The following is a 22901-nucleotide window of genomic DNA, read 5'->3' on the forward strand; positions in this document are numbered from 1 at the left end:
CCCCGTGAGGGCGCCTGGCAAGAGGTAAGAGGCGGCCAATGGTAGTCGGGCGGATAGATTTGTATCTATTCCACAAGAGCATGTAAATAGGCATCCTTTGGGCCTACAAATACGCGTCCTCGTATAAGTTTTGCACTCTTCTTGGGGGGGGGTTACTCCTCCTTCCTGCCCCTGCCTATCGCAGGAGGCGAGATGTCGATGTAGATTGTTCTCTGAGGGGGGAGACGCTGGGGGCGCCAAAGCAAAGCAAATCACTCGAAAGAGAAGGCGAGGATGGGGGCGTGGGGGCGTGGGGGGCGTGGGTGGGGGCGTAACTCTGCTGGGAACACGTTGTGCAGCTCTCAAATTAATTACGCATGAAATTGCAATTAATTGGTTTAAGAAGTTGGCCAGAAGTTTATCTTTAAGTTTTTCCCTGGCTGGCGCCCCCGAAGCAAAGAGTTAAGTGCTTCGGATAAACAAAAAGCCCCTGCACCGAAAGTTGGGGCAGGCAAAAACAAGAGGTGGAAGGGGGTGAGGGGGGGTGCTGGAGCGTAAGCAGATAACCAGGAAAAGCTTGCCTGGGCAGCAGAGGAGGACGAGGCGGAGAGGCGGAGATCCCTATGAAAGTAAAAACATCAACAAGGATGAAAAACAAAGAGCAAGCGAGAAGGGCAGAGGTCGTCGATGGGTGGCGGGGGGTGCTGGGAGGCGGTGGCGGGGGAGTAGTTTGAGGGACAGACAAAACAATGGTGCAGGCAACACGCGGCAATAAAAATGGCGCACAAGTTCAGTGGATGCTACCGGGGTCTTCGAGAGGATTCATGGCTGCTGCCTCACGTGAGTCCGAGTGGAGGGCCGCCTGAAATGTTTATTTGGGTCTGTCCGTATGTGTGTGTGTGTGTGTGTGCTGGTGTGTGTGTGTGCGTTGTAGGCCATGCTGCACGGCCCAAACAACAGCAGGAAAAACAACAGCTGCTGATGCTGCTGCTGATGCTGCAGCTAGAACGACTCTGTCACAGTAACCTAGATATCTCCAACAAAATTTCCACCCAAAATGTGCCACTTTCGCTTTGACCCAGAGCCAGTGCCAGTGCCAGTGCCGTTGCTGGAGCTGTAGCTGGAGCCGGAGTCGGAGTGGGACAACGGCGAGGCTGCTGCAGCGCAACGCCCTGCGCTGTTTGAGGGTCAATGTGGCTGTGGCTGTGGCAGTGGCAGTGGCAGGAGGAGGAGTGACCACCGTGTGTGTGTGTGTGTGTGTGTATAAGCCATATAAGAAATCATGCTTGAAATATTGCACTCGTATGTTGCGGTTAAAGTGCAGGCAACCGTAGAGACGTAGAGCCTTCGAGCCCTACGGACGGGAGAGGCCGTGCAACCAAATTGCAACCATGCGTCACACACACACTGGGACAATAATGTCTGCATGTGTGTGTGTCAATGTGTAAAACATGCAACGCTGTCTTGTCTGGAACTTGCCCCTGTTTGTGCCCCTCCCCTGGGAGCAGGGCGTGCCGCCTGCTGACAAATGGTTTGATTTTAAGCTCAAGTCAACACACACGAACGGAGGGATGGAGGGACGGAGGGAGGGACGGACGGAGTGCTTTAAACATTCGGCCCCACCTTGGGGAAATTTTTCAAATGACAGCAATTTATTTAGACGTCCTGTGTGCGTGTGTGTGTCCGTGTGTGTGTGTGTGTTTATGGCAGTGGTTTGTGGCCAGAAAGGATTGGGCCAACGACCAATGCCAAACATTTAACTTTGGCCCAATTTGCGCACAATTTTCCAACGAAATTTCGATGTCAAAGGCGCGTGTTTATGCATAAACAGCCGCCGTCCTGAAGAGCGAGCCGTCAACGTGCCCTTTGAACCCGCCACCGATTTGGGGGGCGCCCGAATCCGAATTAATTATGCAAAATGTGACCTAATCCAACAAAGAGACTGTTTAGGGGGGTCTCCCCCCCCCCCCCCCCCCCCAGTATTTAGGGCCTGACCTAACCTTTTCTGATGATGGCCTTATAAACGTGCTAAAAATAAACAAACCCCCAGCCTGCCCTTCCCTTCTCTCTGTGTCGCCCTTTGCGTGTTTTTCAACATTTCGCCAAAGCCTCGACTCGCGGACTCCTTGACGTGTAAATATTTCATGTCCTTTGGGGCGTGGGGTGGAGGGGGGTGGGGGTTGGGATGGCTTATCGCCCAGCGCTTGATGGCGCTTTTGGCAATTACCGAAGCTTCGACTTTTGGCCCTAAAATGTATTAATCTAATGATTTGATGACATCTACAGGGGGTGGCGGGGTGGTTGGGTTGGGGGGGAGGGGAAATTCTTCTAGTGTACAAAGAAAATTACGGGCTTGTGCTTTTTGGGTTTTCGCCCCAAGCTAAAGGGTACTTTAATGTATTATTTAAGTACTTAAGGGAGTACCCCTACTGTTGCTGTTGCTGTCTCTGTCACTGTCTCTGTTACTGTCTCTGTTACGGTCTCTGTTACTGCCTCTTTCACTGTCTCTGCTACGGTCTCTGCTGCGGCCTCTGTTACTGTTACTGTCTCTGTTACTGCCTCTGTTAATGGAGGTTCGAAATCAGTTTTGGGTGAAGACTTAAGCCATTTTCTGGATAGATCTTAAAGTAGAACCGCAAGGCAGCTTGCACCTCCAAAATATTTCTGTACAAAGTATTTTAGGCCACTTTTGTGAAACATCTTAGAATGCTAAGAATGGGCAAAAGATTCGATCCAAAAGATACCATTTTTTCTGTGGCCCAAAAGCAGGAGTCGCCTTCCATATTTAAAACTAATTATTCCATATCAAAAATCAAATCTATGAACTCAAAATTGAAGCAAAGAAGTGACTGAAAAATTGTGCTTCCCTCTTGGCTCTTGGCCTGTTCCTTTACCTTTTTGGCACATTTTTTCTTTGCTTTTAAAAGTTCTTGCCTCCTTTTGCTGGCCCGTCTCCAAGCACGTCTTCAAATGGTATTCAAATTATGGCCATTATTAATTGAAAATCAATAAAATTATTAAACAATTTTCAGATTGAATGAAATTTGTATTTGAGCCGCCAAAAGTTGTCTTGTGTTTGACATCAATTTCCAGAGGGTAGGCACACTTTTATGGCTCAGTGTCAGCGATTCGCAGGCAGCTCTTGGAGTGCATCTTTGGTGAAGGGTCACAGCCGGTCGGGGATCGGCGTCTGTGAGTGTCTCTGGGGTGTGGAAGCCCTGCCAACTCGCTGGATCAATCCTCAATCGTCGCGACGCCGCCGCAAACTGGCCAAGAAAAAAGCAAGGGGCCAAAGTTGGGGTCGCCCAATGGCAGTGACACTCGGACTCCGGGCTGCTCCTCAAACCGCATTGTGTGAACAAACGGAATCCCCATGTATCTGTATCTGTATCTGGTCTGTGTCTGCCAGTGGCTGGTGGCCGGTGGCCACTCTTTACACTGCGCCCACATCACTGCGACTGGCGTGGGCTCCTCGTCATTCCTGGGCACACAAATGAGTCAACAGATTGTGGCCACCGACATTTGCAGTGGGCTCTCCTCGTGGTGGCTTGGCGGTGGCGGGTGGAGCCGCGACTCCTGATTGGCTTGCAGCGGGAAAGGGACGAGACCCGGCGACGCCTTGGAGTATGCAACACAACGCGTTTGGCAGGACTCCAAGCGGGAGGGCGGCGCGGACTGGCTGGTGCAGTCGAGCGGAATTTATTGTGTTTGTTGTGCGAAATTAAATAAAAATTGAATTATGTTTATATCCGGGACTGTAGTCCTCGCTGTTATTGTTGGTCCCACAATAACAACGCGCTTTGTGTGCCCAGACGGCGCGAGGGGAGGGTGCCTCCACGCGAGAGTGTGCCATGATCTCTGTCTCGGACCCGGCCCTGCCCCCCATTCTGTTTTTCATTTTGCATAATAAATTGCATTTTCCATGCCAGTGGGTCGCTCCGTCGAGGGGTAGAGCGGAGGGGTAGGGGGAGGGGGAGGAGTGTCTCCTCTTTGCTCTGTTTGTTTGTCTGAGTGTCCCCCACTCTGGCGGTGGAGTCTTCTGTCTGTTTGCCGTGTGCCCTGCTCTTTTTTGCACCCTCGGCGCGGTCTGCGGTCTTGCATTAATCTCATTTCATTGCTAACCTTTTCTGGTGGCGCCAGTGCCAGTGGGTAGGAGGTGGGTGGTGGGTGGGGGGCTGCCAGGGAACAGATGTTTCCGCTTGCACGCGCTAAATCAATTTGCTGTTTAAGCTCTGCCTGCCACCGGCTGTCGTGGCGCACCTTTTTGGCTTTTCGCATCAGCGTCAGTCGAAGGGAAAATGGCTTCCTATTCCTAGTCCTCCTTGGCACTCCTTGGTCCTCCCTGTCCCATTTCCCCGTCCTTTTTTACGTGCATGCTGCCGTTAAGTGATTTTCATGAGTTTAACGAAGTGGTTTTTCCCCTTGCCACCCAAAAGCAGATCCCGCACAAAGCAATGGAAACCCACAAATACCAACAAACAGCAAACAACAACAACAAGAAGAAGGAGAAATAAAAGTACGAGTTTTTCTTTTCCTTTGACTCATCTGTGCACAGATGAAAAAACCGAAAAAAACCGAAAAAAAACCCAGAGCCAGTTCTTTTTCCTCATTTTCCCACCCCCCCACTGCCCCCACGCCACCCTTTTTCTGTACCCTTTCTCTGGGGGTATGCCCAGTATCTCTGGGAAATGTACTTACACATCTATCTGCATCTATGCATAAATAAAATGTGGATAAGCAGGTGGAAATCCATCTCCATCTTTTATTTTTCATCCTCTATAAAAGCGAAAAAAGATGCAGTATTCAAAGGAATAAAGGAATTGAGTGCCTGTCAAGTGGGCCACGATTTGCATCTGCAGGGGAGATACGCATACATATGTTTGAAAGGGGAATCGCAGGATTGAATGGTCCTTAGTTCCAGCCGTAGAGCCATGAAATCTCACTCGCCCAGAGAGAGAGAGAGCTCTATTCGAGCATCCAAGGCTTATATCTGTGTACTGTGGTACTTTCCCTTGGGTGCTGGGCCTTTGAGAGTGTTGGAATACCATAATCTAAAGGAGAGGCCCAAAGCCTAATTTACAAGCAAGAGATACATTTATTTCTATACTGCAGAGACGTCTGTATCTAGATACTCCTCCCATGGCTACCAGATTGATTATTTTTCCCACAACAAAATACATGCCATGTGCCTGATCCTCTGCGCGAGTCTATAGGGTATGCCACTAGTCGAGCCTCCCAGCCGTGCAACCGGAAACAATAGATTTTTGAGTGTTGCCACTTTGTTGTACAATTTTATTGCGCGAATTTCGCGCAAAAAGCGAGTCGAGAAGCCCCAAACGAATGGAGCCCGCTCCGAAAGAGTTGGCCCTTTTTTGTCTGCTGTATCCCTGCCACATGCCACACGGGTTGGGGGCAGGGCAGGGCCGGGGAGCAATTCTGCGAACTGTTTGATGCCCCGCACATTTGAGCAATTTCAGCGCTACGTTGTGTTTGTTTATGGCGCGGATATGGATCTCTGTGTGTGTGTGTGTGTGTGTGCGAGTGCGGCGCGTGTCAAAATTGGTTAAACGTGAGTGGCTTTCACTTGCCACTCGACAGCTGCCTGGCTGCGTGGCCCTCAGCAGAGGAGGAGCACCAGCTTTGGGTCATAGGAGGTTGGCCCGCTGTCCGTTTAGGCAAATTAGCTGGCCCTGGCGCTGGGTCATAAATCAACAACCTGACTCCTGACGGGCTCGCTCACGGGCTCAATCAGGCAAATGGCAACACAAATCGGGAGCTCGTTTATTTTAAGCAACGTCTAATTTCCCGGCACTCCCGCCGTGAGTTATGGCCTTGGAAATCAGCAAGGAAAAGTCGAAGATCCACGTGCAAAAGCCGGGCAATCATCGTTGCGGGAAAACATAATTACTTCGGCCTTAGATTGGTGGTCTATTGAATGGGTAAATGCTGGTCCCGCCCTCTTTCTAAGCATTACTTGGGGAATATCCTGGCAGTTGCCACCCGCAAAATGCAGATGTTTCTGATGTTGAAGCCGGAAAACAAAAGCTGTCAACAACAAGTTGCCGGACAAAAGGCTCCGTTTCTCCGTTCCTCTGTCCGATGCACATGCTCCATCCTCCATGCTACGGCTTTGTCTGTGTGTGTGTGTGGGGTATCCCATGAAGCAGCAGCAGGTCCAACAATCCGACAAACTGGCAGCCAGCAAAACGAACAATCGCCCCGGACCTGCATGGGCGAAGGGAACCCTTGACAAATAGCGCCTGATGTTTGGTCACAGTTGGTGGTGGTGGTGGTGCAGCAGTAGCCCCGTGCCCCCCCCTAAACCCGGGGACAGATGTTTCTGTCATTCTGTCTGTATCTGTATCTGTATCTGTGTCTCTGTCTGGCTTAGTGTCCCTCTGGCTCTCGGGCTCTCTGTCTCTCTGTCTCTCGGGCTCTCTGTCTGTGTGAGAGTGCATCAGCGCTCATAAAACTAAATTTCTAAACAATCTGCGTTTGGCAATCTTATGGGGTTGCTGTCGACGTTGCCGCTGCGCAACTTTATTGAAATGTTTGGCAGTTTTTCGTGTCGTACTCAATTTGTGTCAACCAGAATGGAGGCAGAGCCACTGGCAGAGAGTGAAAGCCGGGGGGGGCAGGGGACTAAAGACGAGGGTCACGTCTGTTGCAATTTTGATTTTGGCAATTTTCCGTAGCATACTTTTTTGGGGCACTGCCCAGGGTAGGTCCTAGCCCTCGGTCTCCGTCTCCGTCTCCGTCTCCTGTGTGTTTTAGGCATGTCACAAAAAAATCTCTCGATTATGAGAGCATAACAATAATGATACACGGCTCTGGTGGTACGCTATTCATTGATTTTTCGATTGGAATTCAATTGAAGCATAATTCAAATTTGCCACCAAAGTAGCCCTCGGGGGGCTGCCCTCTGCTGCTCTCTCGAGCGATGCCAAATCGAAGATAAATAAAATCTCCCTCAATAAGCAATAATCCCGGGGAAAATACCATGGATTCGCACCAAAGAGATGGGCGTGCCCGAGATAAAGGAGGATTCGCCTCGCTTCTCCCTCGTTTCGGGCCTGAATAAACATTTGTACATAATATGAATTGGTTTTCTCTTTTCGTGGGGCCTGGGCTCTGGGCTCTGCCGTTTTCTTATCGTGCAAATGTTTCCCATTTATACATCATAAGCAGTTTTTCTTTCGCTTCGTTGCTGCGGGGGGCGTTTTCTCTGTTGAAAGGAATGCGGGTGGAAAATATGTTTTTCCATGGCTGCTGAGGGTCTGCCTTAAACTGGTTACTGTTGAGATTTATATCTATTATTCGGCCATGAATAAAGTGCTTACACACTTTGGATAATCAATATTCCATCTTCCCCTCAGCGATCTCGGTGATTGCTTCGATAAACTTTGTCACCTCATTTCCGTTCGTACATTTCTTAGATATTTCGTACTATTTCCCCGTGCAACACACGGCGGGAGGGGGGCTGTTGCATCTGTGCAAACTTTGCAAATGGCTCGGCAAACGACAATTAATTCCGTCCTGCCACAATGTTGCATGGAAAGAGGGGAGGGGCAAGGGGAAGGAGAACAAATAAAAACTAAATGCTGAATCAGTCAGTCCATCAGCAGGAATAGTTCTGGACAGTTTTCAACACACACAGAAACGGGACCAAACCAAAGTCGAAACAGAAACAGAAATGGAAATGGAAATAGAAATGGAAAACTAAACAACAAAATGAAAGCACACACAGAGAGGTAGAGAGAGAGAGGAAGAGTACACAAAGCACCAGCGGATGGCAAATAGACAAACAAGAGATGGCATCTGCCAAATGGACAGGAATTTATAAATTAAAGCAAAACAATGGCCAAAGATTAACAACAGTTACTACCACACACACACACACACACAAGCACACACACTCGAGCAGCGCATAAAACTCACATTTCAGCGACAATGGCGGCGGCCATACGGTTGTTCTGTAATAAAATGGCGGAGAATCGTGGGCCAAACGGCTGATGGCGACTCGGCCGGCGCTCTTTTGACGGCCACGCCTCCACGGAGAGCAAAAGCAAAGGCTAAAGCAAACACAAACAAGCGTCTCTCTGTGTGTGTGCGTCTCGCTTTGTTGCCATAACGGAAATGGACGCCATGTCGCTTGTTTGAGGAAATGTTCGTGTAGCTGTAACGCCAGTTGCAAAACGCTGCAAATATCTACAAATGTACGTATGTTGGTGCCGTCCTCCACTTCCCCTCCCCCTTCCGTTCCCTTCCGTCCCTTGGACTCCTCCTTGGGCTTTGTTGTTCCAAATACTCTATATGCTCTATTACTAATGGAATATGAGAGGAAGATCTGCTCATCTTGGTCGTTTTATGGGGAAAAGCACTCGAGTTTTGGATTATTTATCGCGTGTTTTTTTTTTGGTAAATCAGGAGAGACTCCTGTTATTCGTAAGAAAGGGTCTAAGGGTTTGGTTTTACTTGGAGTTAATGAAATATTAATGGTGTCACGCACCAAACCTAATCGCCCTTTACCTTTTTAATTCTGTTCCCCTTTCCCCCCATTGTCATCCGATGAGTCCAAAGCTCAATTGTAGGCTCTCAATGGCTGATAATGTGGCCACATCGACATCCATCCTCCTTCGGTGGAACACTGGACCAACACTTCCCATCGGCATTAACTAATACGCGGACGTGTGCGTGTGTGTGTGTGCGAGTACTTCTGGCACTCACTATTCATATGCAGGACATAGACATTCACTCGGATGTGTGTGTGTGTGTGTCGGCTGGTGCTGGGTTTTGTTTGTTTGTTTGTTTGTTTGCTGAATGTGGGGGCGTGTTGCGTAAATGAATGATCCGAGTCGGGGCTAGGCCGGGGCCAGGGCTGGAGAGCGGCGACCCAGACTCGACTTGACTCAAGCCTGGCCACACGCCGCGCCGTGTGTGGCACGCATGGTTGCGGGTGCACTTGCCATGTGTCGAGTGAGTGTTTGCCGCCGACCCGCCTGAGTGCTGAGTGTACTCGCCATGCATGCGTATGAGTAACGAGAGGATGGGGAGGGGGGGAGTGGCAGTGCCACAACAGCCGTGCCAGCGGCAGCGGTTACGCGGCGGGTGTAGCAGCATCAAGAGCACTGCTGTTCAAGAGGTTGATGTATTACAAAATACACCTCACCCCCCCTTCCCCTCCGGCCATCACCACCGCAGCAGCGCCTACAATTTACAATGCCAAGTGTCGGCTACAGTCGGTCTCGCTCTCGCTCTCTCCCCCTCCCGCTCCCCCTCTCTCTTGTGCGAGTGTGTGACGCAGAGAGAGCGTATGAAACTAATGTGTACATGAGAATATATTCACATACCCATTCGCTTACGTAGAGAAAAGGGGATATTGTGTTAGTGCCAGCCTCAACGACCAACGACACAGTTGATCGGCTACGGAGAACCGCAGTGGGGTATGATTGGGTCGGTTCGATCGCATGCTAAGCAGAAAATTCAATTCAAGTCGACTCGGCGCTCAGCAAGAACGCACACGCTCGAAGCGAAAAATTCCAGATCAAACATGTTCGAGCCGACCTGCCGCTATCGGGCTTGGGCTTGGGCTTGTGCTTGTGTTTGGGTTCGGGCTCGGGCTTGCGCTCGGGTTCGGGCTTGTGCTTGCGCTTGGGTTCGGACTCGGGCTCGGGCTTGTGCTTGGGCTTGGGTTCGGGCTCGGGTTGTGTGCAGTTTGTCGGCTGGCTTTGGCTTGCGATCTTACGAGCTTCGTGTATGAGAGTCAACAAATGCTAGACGACCGTCCAGGCAACGGCAACTTCGGGCTTGGCTCACAGGCAAATTGATTGTGCGTGAAAGCAAATAACTGGAGTGGAGTGGAGTGGAGTGTGCGATGGCATTGATAACCAAATGGATTTTATGGGCGGATCTAGTTGATACCCCAGATATGAATCTGTCCATCCACGGAGCGAGTTGTTTGCCAGAGGTGCCCCTTGCCCGTTTGCAGGGTATTCCCTGGTCGGCAGGTGACTTTTTGCTGATTTAATAATGCCAACATGTGCCCACGTGGCCCTGTGCTGTTGTCTTTCTTTTTATTATATTAATAAACATTTAATTGGCATATTCTATGGGGCATATGACGGGGGTTTTCCCCCCTTTTTCACTCGTTCCGTTGCCTGTCCCACCTCCGCCCCGCTACCCCCCCCGATCTCTATTGAATTGCCGTAAGTGGCCATTTATTTACATATTTGCGTTGAGTGGCACACTTCAAAGTTGCCTCGTTTGTCGTTGCTGTTGCCGTTGCTGCTGCTGTTGTCGCTGCTTTATGGTTATTGTGTTGCCATAGACCCTGCTGCTGCTGTTGCTGCTGCTGCTGCTGGCAGTGGCAGTGCCACTTTTTTTTGTTTTTGTTTTGATATTGTTACTGGGAACTTTGCGTCATTTCATGCAATTTACGAGTTTATTGAACAGCCAGAGACTGCCAGAAGGGGCCTCCTCCTCCTCCTCCTCCTCCTCCTCCTGCATTCAAGAGTGTGTGCGTGTGTGTGCGTGTGTGTGTGTCTGTTGTGCCACTTTAATTGCCACTTCTCGGCGCATGTCATCAGCTGTTTGGAGTCGTTTGCTGGCTGCTGTTAATGTTAATTGCTCAAAGCATTCCATGCCCATTCTAAATGCAGGCCAATAGTCTCTCGCATCCCAGTAGATCCCAGTATATTGGAGCAGTCATTGCCTCCTTGCCGCTATAATTGCAACACGATTTGCATAAACATTTGGCGGCAACGCCTCTCCACGGCCGCCTCTCCACAGCAGCCCGAAAGCGAAGTCCTTTAATGGGGCGCCATGTGGCTAATTAACGCAAATGGGAAAATGGATGGGGCTCCGTGTCCCTCGATGCCGTGCCGTGCCGTGCCTTGCCGTGCTGTTTGCTAGTTTGTTGCCATCCCACGCGTCTGTTTGCCCACGATAACAGCTTCGTTTTACGAGCACTCTCGCATCCACAGTGAATGCATTCCATGGCAGGATTACAGGATTGCAGGATTTGTAGGAGTGGGGGCGGGGGCGGGGCATACAGTGCGTATGGTTAACTTGATTACCGCCAATTAGCTGGCGGAAGTCTCCCGAAAAGCTGCGAATTAACGCATTTCAGTGGCGAATAATCTTTTAGTCGGTTTATAGCACAGCCTGAATTATGGACTCTCTCGTCTAAGCCCCTGGATGCTGAAATTTGCCTAATTTATGCATTGCCTAATGGATCTGTGCGATGTGAAATGCATGAATCATAAGTGGGGCAGGCATGGGAAAGGCTTAGAGCCGTCTCTGGCAGTGTAGAATAGACGGAAGGAAGGCGCGAGTATCCCTAATATTGAGAAAAAACACCTAGAAATGGGGGAAAAAAAGGATAATCTTTGCCTAAAAACCACTCCCGATTATACTTTTACCACGCTGTGACATGTTTTAAAATCTATGCCCCCATTTGTTGCCGAGTTTCTGGGCAAACTACCATTCAATGAGTTTAAACTCTATTTTACATCCATCAATATATCATATTATACGATTATAGTCGAAGTATAAGTGGGTACATAAAAGTCTATAATCTTTAACCCATGGAGGGTGTCTCCAGCGAACCCCCAATGGCCGGTCTTTTCTCCATTCGGCAGTTCCGCAATCGAGAAGAAAATTCGACAATAACGACGGGCTTGGCATTAAGAAATCCTTAGAAAATAACTTTCTTCTTTCTCTCGTGGAGCATTTTCCGTTTTCCGTTTTCCGTTACTGAATCTGATTGTTCCGTTCTGGAAGTTTGTGAAGCCCTTTCTTGGGTGCCACCCGCACAAAAGTTCTTAATCAAAATAACTTAATGATTATATTTGCTTGCAATTGCTCATTCCTTTCTACTTTCTACTTTCTACAACTTTCTCTCTCTCTCTCGTTGCAGGACCCACTCTCCACTCCACTCCACGCCAAACCAATCCGACGGCCAACGCCAACGCCAACGCCAATTTTAACTACTGTTCGTGGCGCCACCAGCGACTAGCGACGGATAATTGAATCATAAAGGAATCGGGAGAGCCGGGGCGCCAAAAAAGCGGAGAGGAGCTGCCCGAAAGTGTGCGTGCCCCGAAAGTTCGGCAGCGGGAAATGCCAACAAAGCCGAGCAAATAATTGCTGTACCCAGATCGAGGACGAGGCAACATTACGTACACGGACGGAGAGTGGCAAGCGGAGAGCGAAGGGAGAGAAGCTTGCACAGAGGCCGGCTGCAGGGAAATGACTGGCGTCCTGCTTTAATTAAAGCCGAGCGCGGAGGAGTGCGCGGGACGTGCACGGAGCACACGGAACACACGGAGTGGAGGCAATTGAAACGCAATGTGGCTGATGCCGTGGACCGTGGACAACGCAACAAAGTGGACGAAATTGCTTTTGGAAGAGCGCGAACGCTTGCAGAACCGCAGACAGGCAGCCGATAGAGCGATAGAGAGAGAGCTAGACATTAATTCTGATTAAAATTTATATATTTTTGGCCAAGACCCCGAGCAACCCGAGCAACCCGAGCAACCCGTACAACGATCCCCCATACAAGCCCCGACCAACGACTGAGCAACAAAAACAAGCAGAAACCAAAAGCAGGAAAGCAGGAAGCAAGCTTAAAGTTTTGCATTCCTGTTGCAGGCATCTTGTGGCAGGGAATTCGGTTTTTGCATGCCGCAAGCGTTGCAGCAGCAGCAGCAGCCACACATGAACACGCCGCTCTGACGGGAGCCAGCAAGGAGGACGACAAACAGCATAATTTCGTCAACTGCAGCCAAGCGGTTGTCTGTCAGCAGCAGTGGCAGTGGCATCCACATCCACATCAGCTGCAAAACATAGCCCACCACCACCACCTTCAGCGGAGGCCCCACATCACCACCAGGAGGAGGAGCAGCAAAGGCATTGTCACATCCAGCATACAGCATTCTTTGTCATATCCCCCATTCAGGAGAAGCCCAGCACGGGAGCAGCAGCGTAGGAGGAGGCAGAGACCACCCCAAAGCCCGCACCAATGAATCTGCTCTGCTGCTGCTGTTGCAGTAACATGGCACCCAACCAGCGCGTCACACGCAAATGGGAACTGTTTGCCGGACGCAATAAATTCTACTGCGATGGATTGCTAATGTCCGCACCGCACACGGGCGTCTTCTACTTGACGTGCATCCTGATAACCGGCACCAGTGCGCTCTTCTTTGCGTTCGAGTGAGTATTCCACGACCAACGATTCGATGGTTTGCCATTTGTCCAGGTCCTGCCCCCTGCCCCCTGCGGCCTCGTCTGTCTGTCTGTCTGTCATTCCGTTTCGTGGCACGAGTAGTTGCATTGTTTGCAAAATGTATACGTTGCTAATTAAGCTTGGCGACCAGCACACCCCCCGGTAACCCTTCCTGCCGCCACCGAGACCCGGATCATGCTTGATTTCCAATTACGCCCACATTAATGGTCTCTGACTTTGGACTCTTGGACTCTAGCTGTGGCTGTGGCTGCTCTCTCTCTCGTCGTATCCAATGGCATGTAATTATTGCTGTGCAACGTGGCGTATGCGTTATGCTTGGCCTGGCAAAGGACGATGTCAGCATTCCTCCTACTGCCACTGCTGGATACTTTTTCAGTCTTTCTCTCTCGCTGTTTCTGTCTACGGAGCATCTGTTGAATTACGGGCTTCGTCAAGGACCGCCGAGGGCCACAAATAGTTTCAGCTTTTGATTTGTCAATCTGCCTCCTAGTTTGGTGGCATTCAAATGTGTTGCCCACAGAAGTGTGTCCTCCTCTCCATGGAGAGCAGCAGCTTGGATTTCTGCTTTCATTTGAGCTTCAGTCATGCGGCCCACATTTCTTGGGCTCTGTCCTGGCATTTGATGTGTAAATTACTTCGATTAAATTGTGTCCCAGGATCTCCGTTTGGGTGGTTTTTTCTGCAACACAGTCGGAAAGCGAATTGAAATTTGTTTAAGTTTTGATAGCAAAATTCACGTGAATCTTTGAGGATAGCAGCAGCGTCTCCAGCGTCTTCCTCGTATTTGGGAAGAACTCTCGGTATATCTTTAGAACTGCTTTAAAAGGGTCCACGAAAATCTCTTATCGATAAAACGATTGGTTGAAGGGTAGCCGAACGATAGGCAAAAATAATCGGATATGCGACACAGACAGCAGCCAATCGAATCCCCAGGACAGAGGAGTCACCCTGGGATTAGCTTAAACTAAAGTTGGGGCAAGGTGCCGCTGCCGCACGTGGCTCCCATAATCATACGTAATAATAATGCCCGATCTACGGGTTTGTACAGAATAAATATACGGCGATTACGTGCGAGAGGCGTGTGGGGCACGTGTCGGGGGCCCACAAACGTTTAGCTGCGATTCAATTTAGTTGCAATGTTGCAGTGTCCGGGTGCGTTTCCGGGTTTTTGGCCAAATAACGCATACGTCACGTAGTACAAATAGCAATAGAACAGGATGTTAAAGCGGCTGCATGCTGCACGGTGCATGGTGCATGGTGCACGATGCACGGTGCAGTGCCGACAGCGCGATTAGACCAAATTATGCTCAACATTTTCTGCACGAAATCATCTCCGAACACTGAAAGGAGGCGCCGCATGTGAGGGGCGCGCGGGGCGCGGGAGGCGTGGGTGTGTGGCTGCACCGCAAAGAAAGAGATTGGAATCCCCCTCCCTACCTCCCTCCCTTCCTGCAATCCAAAATTTATTCGCTGCTGAAAAGCTGCCCCCGCACCATGCCGCACCGCGATTTTATTTCCATTGCTTGCTTTGCATTAGCGCACAGTCGAGTGGAAGCGGAGGCAAGCAGCCCAGGAACGAGGAACGAGGAACGAGGTACCGGCAACTGGATAGAGCATGGATGGGCATTACAATATCTGCAATGCCTTTGAGTGCTCGCATAGTTATTCCTGCAGATATTCCCGCGAATCCACATAACATATTCGCCCCCACATCCGCAGTAGTGGCAGAATCTCGTCCTCGTCCCCATCCCCATCCTCGTAGACCTGCAGACTCTGGCAGCCCGGGGATGTGGGCAAACTGAAATTGTGTTTCGCTCGACGCGCTCGCAATGCAAATCGCTAAAAGGTAGCACAATGCAATCGTGCCTCCTGCCTCCTGCCACCGTGCCACCGTGCCTGCCACCCACACCCCTCTTTAGGGCATTGTCAGCGATTTGCCAGCTGAATGCGAGGAAACCATTTTCTGAATGCATTCCCATTTAGGCGAGCTTTGTGGCAGGGGGAATTGCGTTGTCATGACAAATGTATTTAACTATTTTCGGATGGTTCTACTGTCGCTCTGTCTCCGGACTGCATTGAGTGAGTGTCCCCGAAATGATGCCACTGGCCCGTCCCCACCGATGCCGATTCCATTCGGAGCGTAGCTCTGGGACTTGTCACACATAATTGTCACTGTGCTGTCCGGGCGAGGGGGGGGACACGAGTGAAAGCGGCGACTTTTGCTATTCGCAAATCGTTGGCACGCACTGGGTATTAGGGAACAATACGATGCGTGGGGCAGGGCGAGCTTCCTCGGGGAGGCACCCCCCTCTCGGCCCCCTATTTCGGCACATATTTGCACGGGCTCCGGGATTTGGGGCATTGCCAAAACACCGGGGACTTTTTCTATGCATCTCTGAGCACTGCTCTGCCCTTTGGGGCAGTCTCTTCATTCAGGCGGGACCCAGGAGCCGAGCCTGGGGAGGCCATTCAATGGACATCCTTAATTCAATTTATTCTTAAATTCCTTTCGAATCCTTGCTGGGTTGTAAGCCATTCAGCTTTTCAGCCTTTAAATGTTTGCTTTCGAGTGGTTTCCTTTGGATATAAAGGGCAGGTTCAAGCCAGACTCGTGACGAGGCAGTTCAAGGATTAGATCGAGTCAAGACGTTGCTCGTGCCCGTAGCACGAAGCCTCGAAGTTTAGCGAAGACTGTGACAACTAAGCCCCAATGAGGGACCAGAATTAAGGCCAGAGATCGAGAGAGCTAAAGCGCGAGAGCGGCTTGGACCATGATGAAATTATACAAGTTGGTCCACTTCCGCAGCGCGCTCTCTTTTCGGGTCTTATTTTGTGCAATACAACAGCAAACTTCGTTCTTCTCTCTGTCTCGTCAAACAAGATGTCAAAGCGGACTCAGTAGTGTGAAGCATGGAATAAGACCCGAAAGAGAGCAAGCGGACCGCCGTGTATAATTCCGTCAGGGCTTGGACGCAGATTGGAAGCATCTGTGAGAATGTTTCGGTAGAGAACCACTTGAATCCAGTTTTAATAGCTAATATCGGACGGTAACCGATGTTTACTTGCCAACCGAGTCCTCATTCTGCCTCTAATCATGAGCACGATCTGTATGTATCCGTTATTTTCTTTCGTTGCAGCTGCCCGTTCCTGGCGGAGCGCATCAACCCAGTCATTCCCATTGTGGGCGCCGTCCTCTACTTCTTCACGATGAGCTCCCTGCTGCGCACAACCTTCACGGACCCGGGCGTCATACCGCGTGCCTCCAACGATGAGGCGGCCTATATTGAAAAGCAAATTGGTACGTACTGCTCCCGCAGTTGCGGGCCCTGCCACAGTCCATCCGAAAGGAAATGTGGCCAAGGTCGTCGGCTGTGCCTGTTGCCGTTGCCTGAATACCGCGGCCAGAATCCTGGCCATGTCCCCTCAGCCCAAAAGCCCCGCGCCCCAACCAGCACACAGTCGCAGTCGCAGTCATCACATATATGTAGTATATATATATATTTGTTTTCACTTCATTAAGTTTTTGTGTGCTGGGTGGGGGGTGCTGGGCGGGGGCATGGGTGAAATGTTTGAGGAGTGGCCTGCGAATCTGCGTGTGTGTGTTTCTGTGCGGCAAGGGGGCACATGAAAAGTAATGAGCGTGCCACGACATAGAATGGAGGAAAAATAAAGTCCACATGAAAATCATCATCAAAGCGAGCGCTGGCGCTGTCGCTGGCGCTGGCGCTGCGTTTCCCCCCTGCACTAATGAGTCGCTGTTGTTGTTGCCTTTATATAAAATATTTAAAATGAGAAAACTTTTGCTCTCTCTCTCCTTCCCTTCCTCCCTTTCTCCTCTCCTTTCTTGCATGTCAACAACACGCTGCTGCGCGCGGTCCTCTGGCTGTCGATGCTGATGCTGCACTTCCGCTACGCCATTGCACGTCCCTGCCGCACATCCGGTTCCGGCTGCTCTGCTCGCTACAGAGGTGCCAAACTCGCTGAACAGCCCCACATACCGCCCGCCGCCGCGCACCAAGGAGGTGCTCGTCAAGGGCCAGACGGTCAAGCTGAAGTACTGCTTCACCTGCAAGATCTTCCGGCCACCGCGGGCCTCCCACTGCAGCCTGTGCGACAACTGTGTGGACCGCTTCGATCACCACTGTCCCTGGGTAAGTCAAGGACCTCGTTAGCCCTACAGCCCTACAGCCCCATAGCCTGGCTTTTAATCACGGGCCGGCAGTGTCCCCAGTGCCCCGACTGCCTGACATTGAGCCTGGGCCCTCGCCTAATGCGGGCCTGCTGTGCGCATTCATTGGACGCGCAAATGTGGGACACAAAAACAGCCAATGCCTCCACCCCGCCTCGTCTGTCCGTCCGCCCACAGAGCACTGTGCCACTGCGGGTCTGACTTTAACCCAATTCCACAGCGCCAACCGCTGAGGTTGCTAATATTTTAGCAAAAATAATTTCACCAGAGCGCGCGCGTCACGTCTCTCTCCCTTTCCATCTCTCGGATAAAAAGCGCACCCGGCCACAGGGCCCCTCCGCCCCGTAGTTTTTGTCGCAGGCAGAGCAAAGCGGATACCCGCAAGCGCCTCAATGATGCAACAAGATGTGGCTGGGCGCGGACCAAGCCACCAGCCCAAGTAGCCGCACAGCACACTCGTGTTTGTGGAGCTGTTTGCATGGCTGGCAGATGTGTGCTCGTGTGGGGCACGCAGATACCCTAAACGGAGTGGCAGCCATGAGATTTCCACTGCAGTCGTCGCTCAGTCCTCGATAGCTCGTAAAAGATTCGTTTACGAGACGCTTTACGATAATTTAGCGATCTGTATCGTCTCCAAGTCCTTGTACGATAGTTTACTATCGTTTTCTGCACAGATCTGCACATAAGGATGGATAGAAGAGTGTGCAGATCTCCGACCAGCGCGAAACAGGGTCCGTGCCGTCCTTTTTCCGCACCCCTTTTTCATTTGCCGGCTGAAGCGTGTTTCAAACCCCCCAGAGGAGGACCCTATCATACCGCAGTGGCTGCTGATGCTGCCAGCTTGAAGGTCGACTACTGCCTTTTGGGGCTTTGGCAGAAGGCGTTTTTGGGCGGCTCAAAGCGGGCGTTGGAAGGGGGCTGTGGGGGCGCCTGTTGAAATGAAGGCATTTCTCTGACGCTGGCAACAAATTACGAAATGCTGCGGCGCGCAGCTCTCGTGAAAATGCAATTAACCTTATTATGCCAAGGGTCTGGCAGGGATTGTTAACCAACCGTCTTCATTCTGTTTGTCTCTCTCCCCCCTCTCTGCCCCTCTCTGCCCCTCTCTACCCCTCGTTGCAGGTGGGAAACTGCGTGGGAAAGCGGAACTATCGGTTCTTTTATTTGTTTCTAGTCTCATTGGCATTTTTAGCTGTATTTATATTCTCGTGCTCTGTGACGCATTTAGTTTTATGTGAGTATAGAAAGCAAAGTGCTCCACAGATCGGAAAAGAGTGACCCTTCTCCCCCTCTCCCAACCCCCCAACAGTGATGAAAACCGAGCAAGAGGTCTTCGAAGTAATAAAGAAGGCGCCCTTCACTGTGATTGTTGTGTTCATTTGCTTCTTTTCGATATGGTCCGTCATCGGACTGGCCGGATTCCACACCTATCTGACGACGAGCGACCAGACGACCAATGAGGATGTGAGTATGCCCTGAGGATGCCGTCAACGATGTTCTATGGCACCTCTAAGCAATCTCTTCCTGCAGCTCAAGGGATCCTTCTCATCGAAGGGCGGGCCGCGCACCCAGAACCCCTACTCGCGGGGCAACATCTGTCTCAATTGTTGCCACATCCTATGCGGACCCATGACGCCCTCGATGATTGACAGGTGAGTACCGCATGCCACATGCCACAAGCCACACGCCACACACAGAGACAGTCGTTTTGCAATCCCCACTAATCGTTTTTCGACAGGCGCGGCTTTGCCACCGACGAGTACATCCAGCAGATGCAGCATCAGTCGAGTCCCCGGCACGCCCTCAGCGATGTGCTGAGCGCCTCCCATATGGTCACCACCGCGCAGCCCATGCTGGGCGGCCCGGGCGGTGGCATTGGGGGGGCGGGCGGCGGCATCAGCATAGGGGGGGCGGAGCTGAAGCCCCGCTTCTACGACGAGGTAAGCGACCGAATCAATCCAATCCAATCCACTCCGATCCGATCCGAACCGAGCACCCTATCACCGAACAATATCTAAATGTCTGGGCACTCTGCTTGCTTGAAAACCTTATTAAATCTTCCGTACCGATGATCTTTGTGCACAACATTTTGACGATCTGATCTGTATTTTTCTACTCCTTTTTTTTTGTGTTCTATGCAATGTTTCTTTTTGGTAACAACAACAACAACAACAACTACTCGACCGTCTAACCACTACACACCACCACCACCACCACTACAACCACCAACAAAACTACAACAACAACAATCAAATCACACTGAAACAACAACAATAACTACCACACTGACCACCAACCAAATCCAGTCGAATCCCTCCTCCTCAACAATGGACGGATCAGGGGCCGCCGCATCAGCCGCCCTCAACGGCCACGGCCTCGGCCATGGACATGGACACGGACATGGCCATGGCCATGGCAATGGCAACGGGAACGGCAACGGCAACGGGAACGGCTTCGAACACCCGCCGCCCAGCTACGACCTGGTCCAGAACGGTAAGTCCCGCAAGCAGCAGCACCAGAGGTGCTCACTGCAAACACTGCTGCCCGCCAGCGCCCAGCACCAGTTCAAAGCCAACAAGCACAAACAACTCAAACACCACCCACAACAACCAAAACCACATCAGCTGCAGCTGCACCACCACCACCACCAGCAGCAGCAGCAGCAGCAGCAGCAGCAGCTACAGCTACAGCAGCTACAGAAGCAACAACTGGTGGCCGCCGAGCTGCAGATGCAGCAGGAGGCACTCGCCCGCTCGCACTCGAACCTCCACTCGCCGTCGCTGGTGCGCTCGCCGGCCACTTCATCCTCGTACCGGCTGAACCTGAGGCGCTCGCTGCACCTGCCGCTGACGCCGTCGTACGACGATGTGCGCAACTCGCCGCTGCCGCTGCTGCACCACCATGTGCACGCCCAGCAGACGACGGCCATTGGGAGCGTGTCGGTGGCCACGGCCATGGCTGAGGCAGCGGCGGTGGCAGCAGCAGCGGCAGCCACTGGGTCGGCAGGCGGTAGCGGGGGCGGAGCCGGTGGCTCGTCGTCCTCGACGACGGCCCCCACCTCAGGCTCTGCCTCGGCCTCCCTGGCCCCGGTGCCGCCGCCACTGGCCCCGCGACGCCCGTCGACGCTGCAGCTGCAGCTGCAGGGCAGCGCAGCGGTATCAGGCAGCAGCACCACGCTGACGACCATACACACGTCGGCGCCGCAGCCGCCGGCGCCCAGCGACTTCAAGTACTACTCCCCGCAACGCCACACCGACAACACCACCAAGTTCAATTTCCCGTTCGGGAAGTCGGCGCGCGGGATGCGCCGCCAGTCGACGCAGTCGGTGGACTCGCAGAAGGTGAACATCGCCGGATACCAGCCGCTGCCGATGCGGTCGCGCTACAAGCACCAGGAGGTGATGTTCGAGCTGAAGTCGCCGACCAACCGGCTGACCATTCGAGAGTGCGACTTTGGCGGTGGCGGTGAACCCTGCGACGACGATCAGTCGATCAAGGACAGCCAGATCTTCCGTGTTAGTAAACGAAATCTTTATATGAATCACCGGTCGCCGTGGAAGGAGCGCGACCGCTACTCGAACCTCTACGAGTACTCGTTCAACATAGATCTCAACTCGATTATCGAGGATGCCGCGGGCAGCGACTCGTCATAGTACGCAGCTCGCTCCCCCGCTGTTGTCGTTGTCCACCTGCCCCGTGCGGTGCTCGAAGTCGCCCAGGACTTCATTAATTGGTTGTTAGGCGCTGTACATAAGGCAGGCCCCAGTACCAGGACCAGGACCAGAACCAGAACCAGAACCAGACGCAGGCCCAGGCCTAGGCTCTTGGCCCGCTTCCTGCTGCTTCCAGGCCTCTGCTAGAGAAAGCCCAGTTTTGTTCTGGCTGTGCAGGCTTCTTTTTTTGGCCTCCTTTGGCGTTCTTTGATGAGAGAAGACTTTAGGGACTTTCGAAGAGTCTGAATGGGGCATAACACATTTGGCTTCCATTCTCATGCCGCGCTTAGAAGCTAGCAGGAGAGTAAAGTCTTCAGTTTGCAGCCCCGAAATCCTGCTCTTGAGTTTCCCCCACCCCGTTGTATGCGTAGATATAGAAGTATGTAAATTGCTAAATTGTATTTTATGATTTTGTCCATGTCCGACCTCCGTATCCGGTATCCGCTATCCGCTATCCGCATTCCGCTGTAGAGCCCCCAGCCCCGATCCTGAATGAAATGAAAAGTTGGTTCATAGAAACTTTTACGTTTATGTAGCACCTGTTTCCCTGGCTAATCACGCCGGTGCTCCTCTGCACGCGGTGCAAGGGCCCACCGGCGCCAGGGGCCAGGAGGGAGTCTCCCCGCCCCCCATGTATGTATATCCACCCTGGTCTACGTCCCATCGCCGCCACCTCCAATAGTGATGCCACCAACCAACCAAACAACCAACCAACCAACCAAACAACCAACCAACATCCCAACCAAGCATGTTCAACTTAAACTTTGTTCGCTTGAAAGAAGATTAAGTTTTTGGATTTTTGATTTGAGTTTTGTGTTTTGTTTTCGGAATCATGCTGGATTCCTGGCCAAAGGGCCACGCCACCAAACGATCGCAGTCACTTGGACTTTCGTTGAAGTTTTGAATAATTTTGAAGGTTTCAACCGAACGAGAAGATCTAGAAGAAAGACACCACAAAGCGGAAGAACATACAACATACGAACATACGATACACTGAAAACACTTAAACGCAATTGGAGAATAGAAATTAAATGCAAGAGTTAGCAAAAATCTTAATGAGCCAAAATAACTGCCATTTATCGAAGCAACATTTTGTTAGAACTTTGTTCATTTTTACAATGAAAGTTAAGCGTAAACTAACGTATGGAATTCAATAAGAATTTGATATATGTACTATGACGATGTATCGGTTTTAAGGGAGTCATTTTTAACTACTAGTCGAATACAGAGAATACTGAAAACAGAATACAGAAACCAAATACAACCAAAATTGTTGCTAACGAGTCGAATCGAATCGAATCGAATGGAATATCAAATATTGAAATACTCGTACTTAAACGTTGAATACTCGTATCGGGGAAGGGAGCATTAGCATTAGCATTGCCAAGTGACTGCAGCAAATAATTAGCAATAGAGATAATATGGAGATGGAGATGGGAGTGTGTTGAAATCGAAAATGAAATTGAACATGAAATTGAAACGAAATATGTATCTATTTATACCTAGTTGTAATAGTAATTGACATTTGTTGGGGGCAGAAACGGGGACAGGCCGCACGCTCTGCGGATGTCCCGGAAGTCACTGCTGCTGGGTTCACGAACGGAGCGAACTGGGTTCACGAACGGGCGCGAACGAACGCGAACGAACGCCTCAGCTTTAAATCTTGAGCATTAACAATATTATGAGTTCCTTTTATAATTAATTGCAAGCATAGTACGACGCATTAGCGAGGTAATTGAAGTTATAGATAGTTATGTATACACATGCATATATA

The 22901-nt window shown here is 51.1% G+C and overlaps 1 protein-coding gene across 1 annotated transcript in view; it reads left to right on the top strand.

Annotated features, from left to right (window-relative positions):
• Positions 1-22901, top strand: part of LOC108152148 (palmitoyltransferase app) — a 63298-nt gene that overhangs the window by 36228 nt on the left and 4169 nt on the right. Inside the window, exons 4-11 of the mRNA XM_017281264.2 lie at positions 11897-13191; positions 16363-16523; positions 17192-17376; positions 18537-18648; positions 18724-18878; positions 18945-19066; positions 19153-19354; positions 19721-19907. Of these exons, the coding sequence (XP_017136753.1) occupies positions 13001-13191; positions 16363-16523; positions 17192-17376; positions 18537-18648; positions 18724-18878; positions 18945-19066; positions 19153-19354; positions 19721-19907 (1315 nt within the window). The 5' untranslated portion in view covers positions 11897-13000. The remainder of the gene's footprint in view (positions 1-11896; positions 13192-16362; positions 16524-17191; positions 17377-18536; positions 18649-18723; positions 18879-18944; positions 19067-19152; positions 19355-19720; positions 19908-22901) is intronic.

The sequence above is a fragment of the Drosophila miranda genome, chromosome XR, assembly GCF_003369915.1.
Source record: "Drosophila miranda strain MSH22 chromosome XR, D.miranda_PacBio2.1, whole genome shotgun sequence".
Taxonomy (NCBI): domain Eukaryota; kingdom Metazoa; phylum Arthropoda; class Insecta; order Diptera; family Drosophilidae; genus Drosophila; species Drosophila miranda.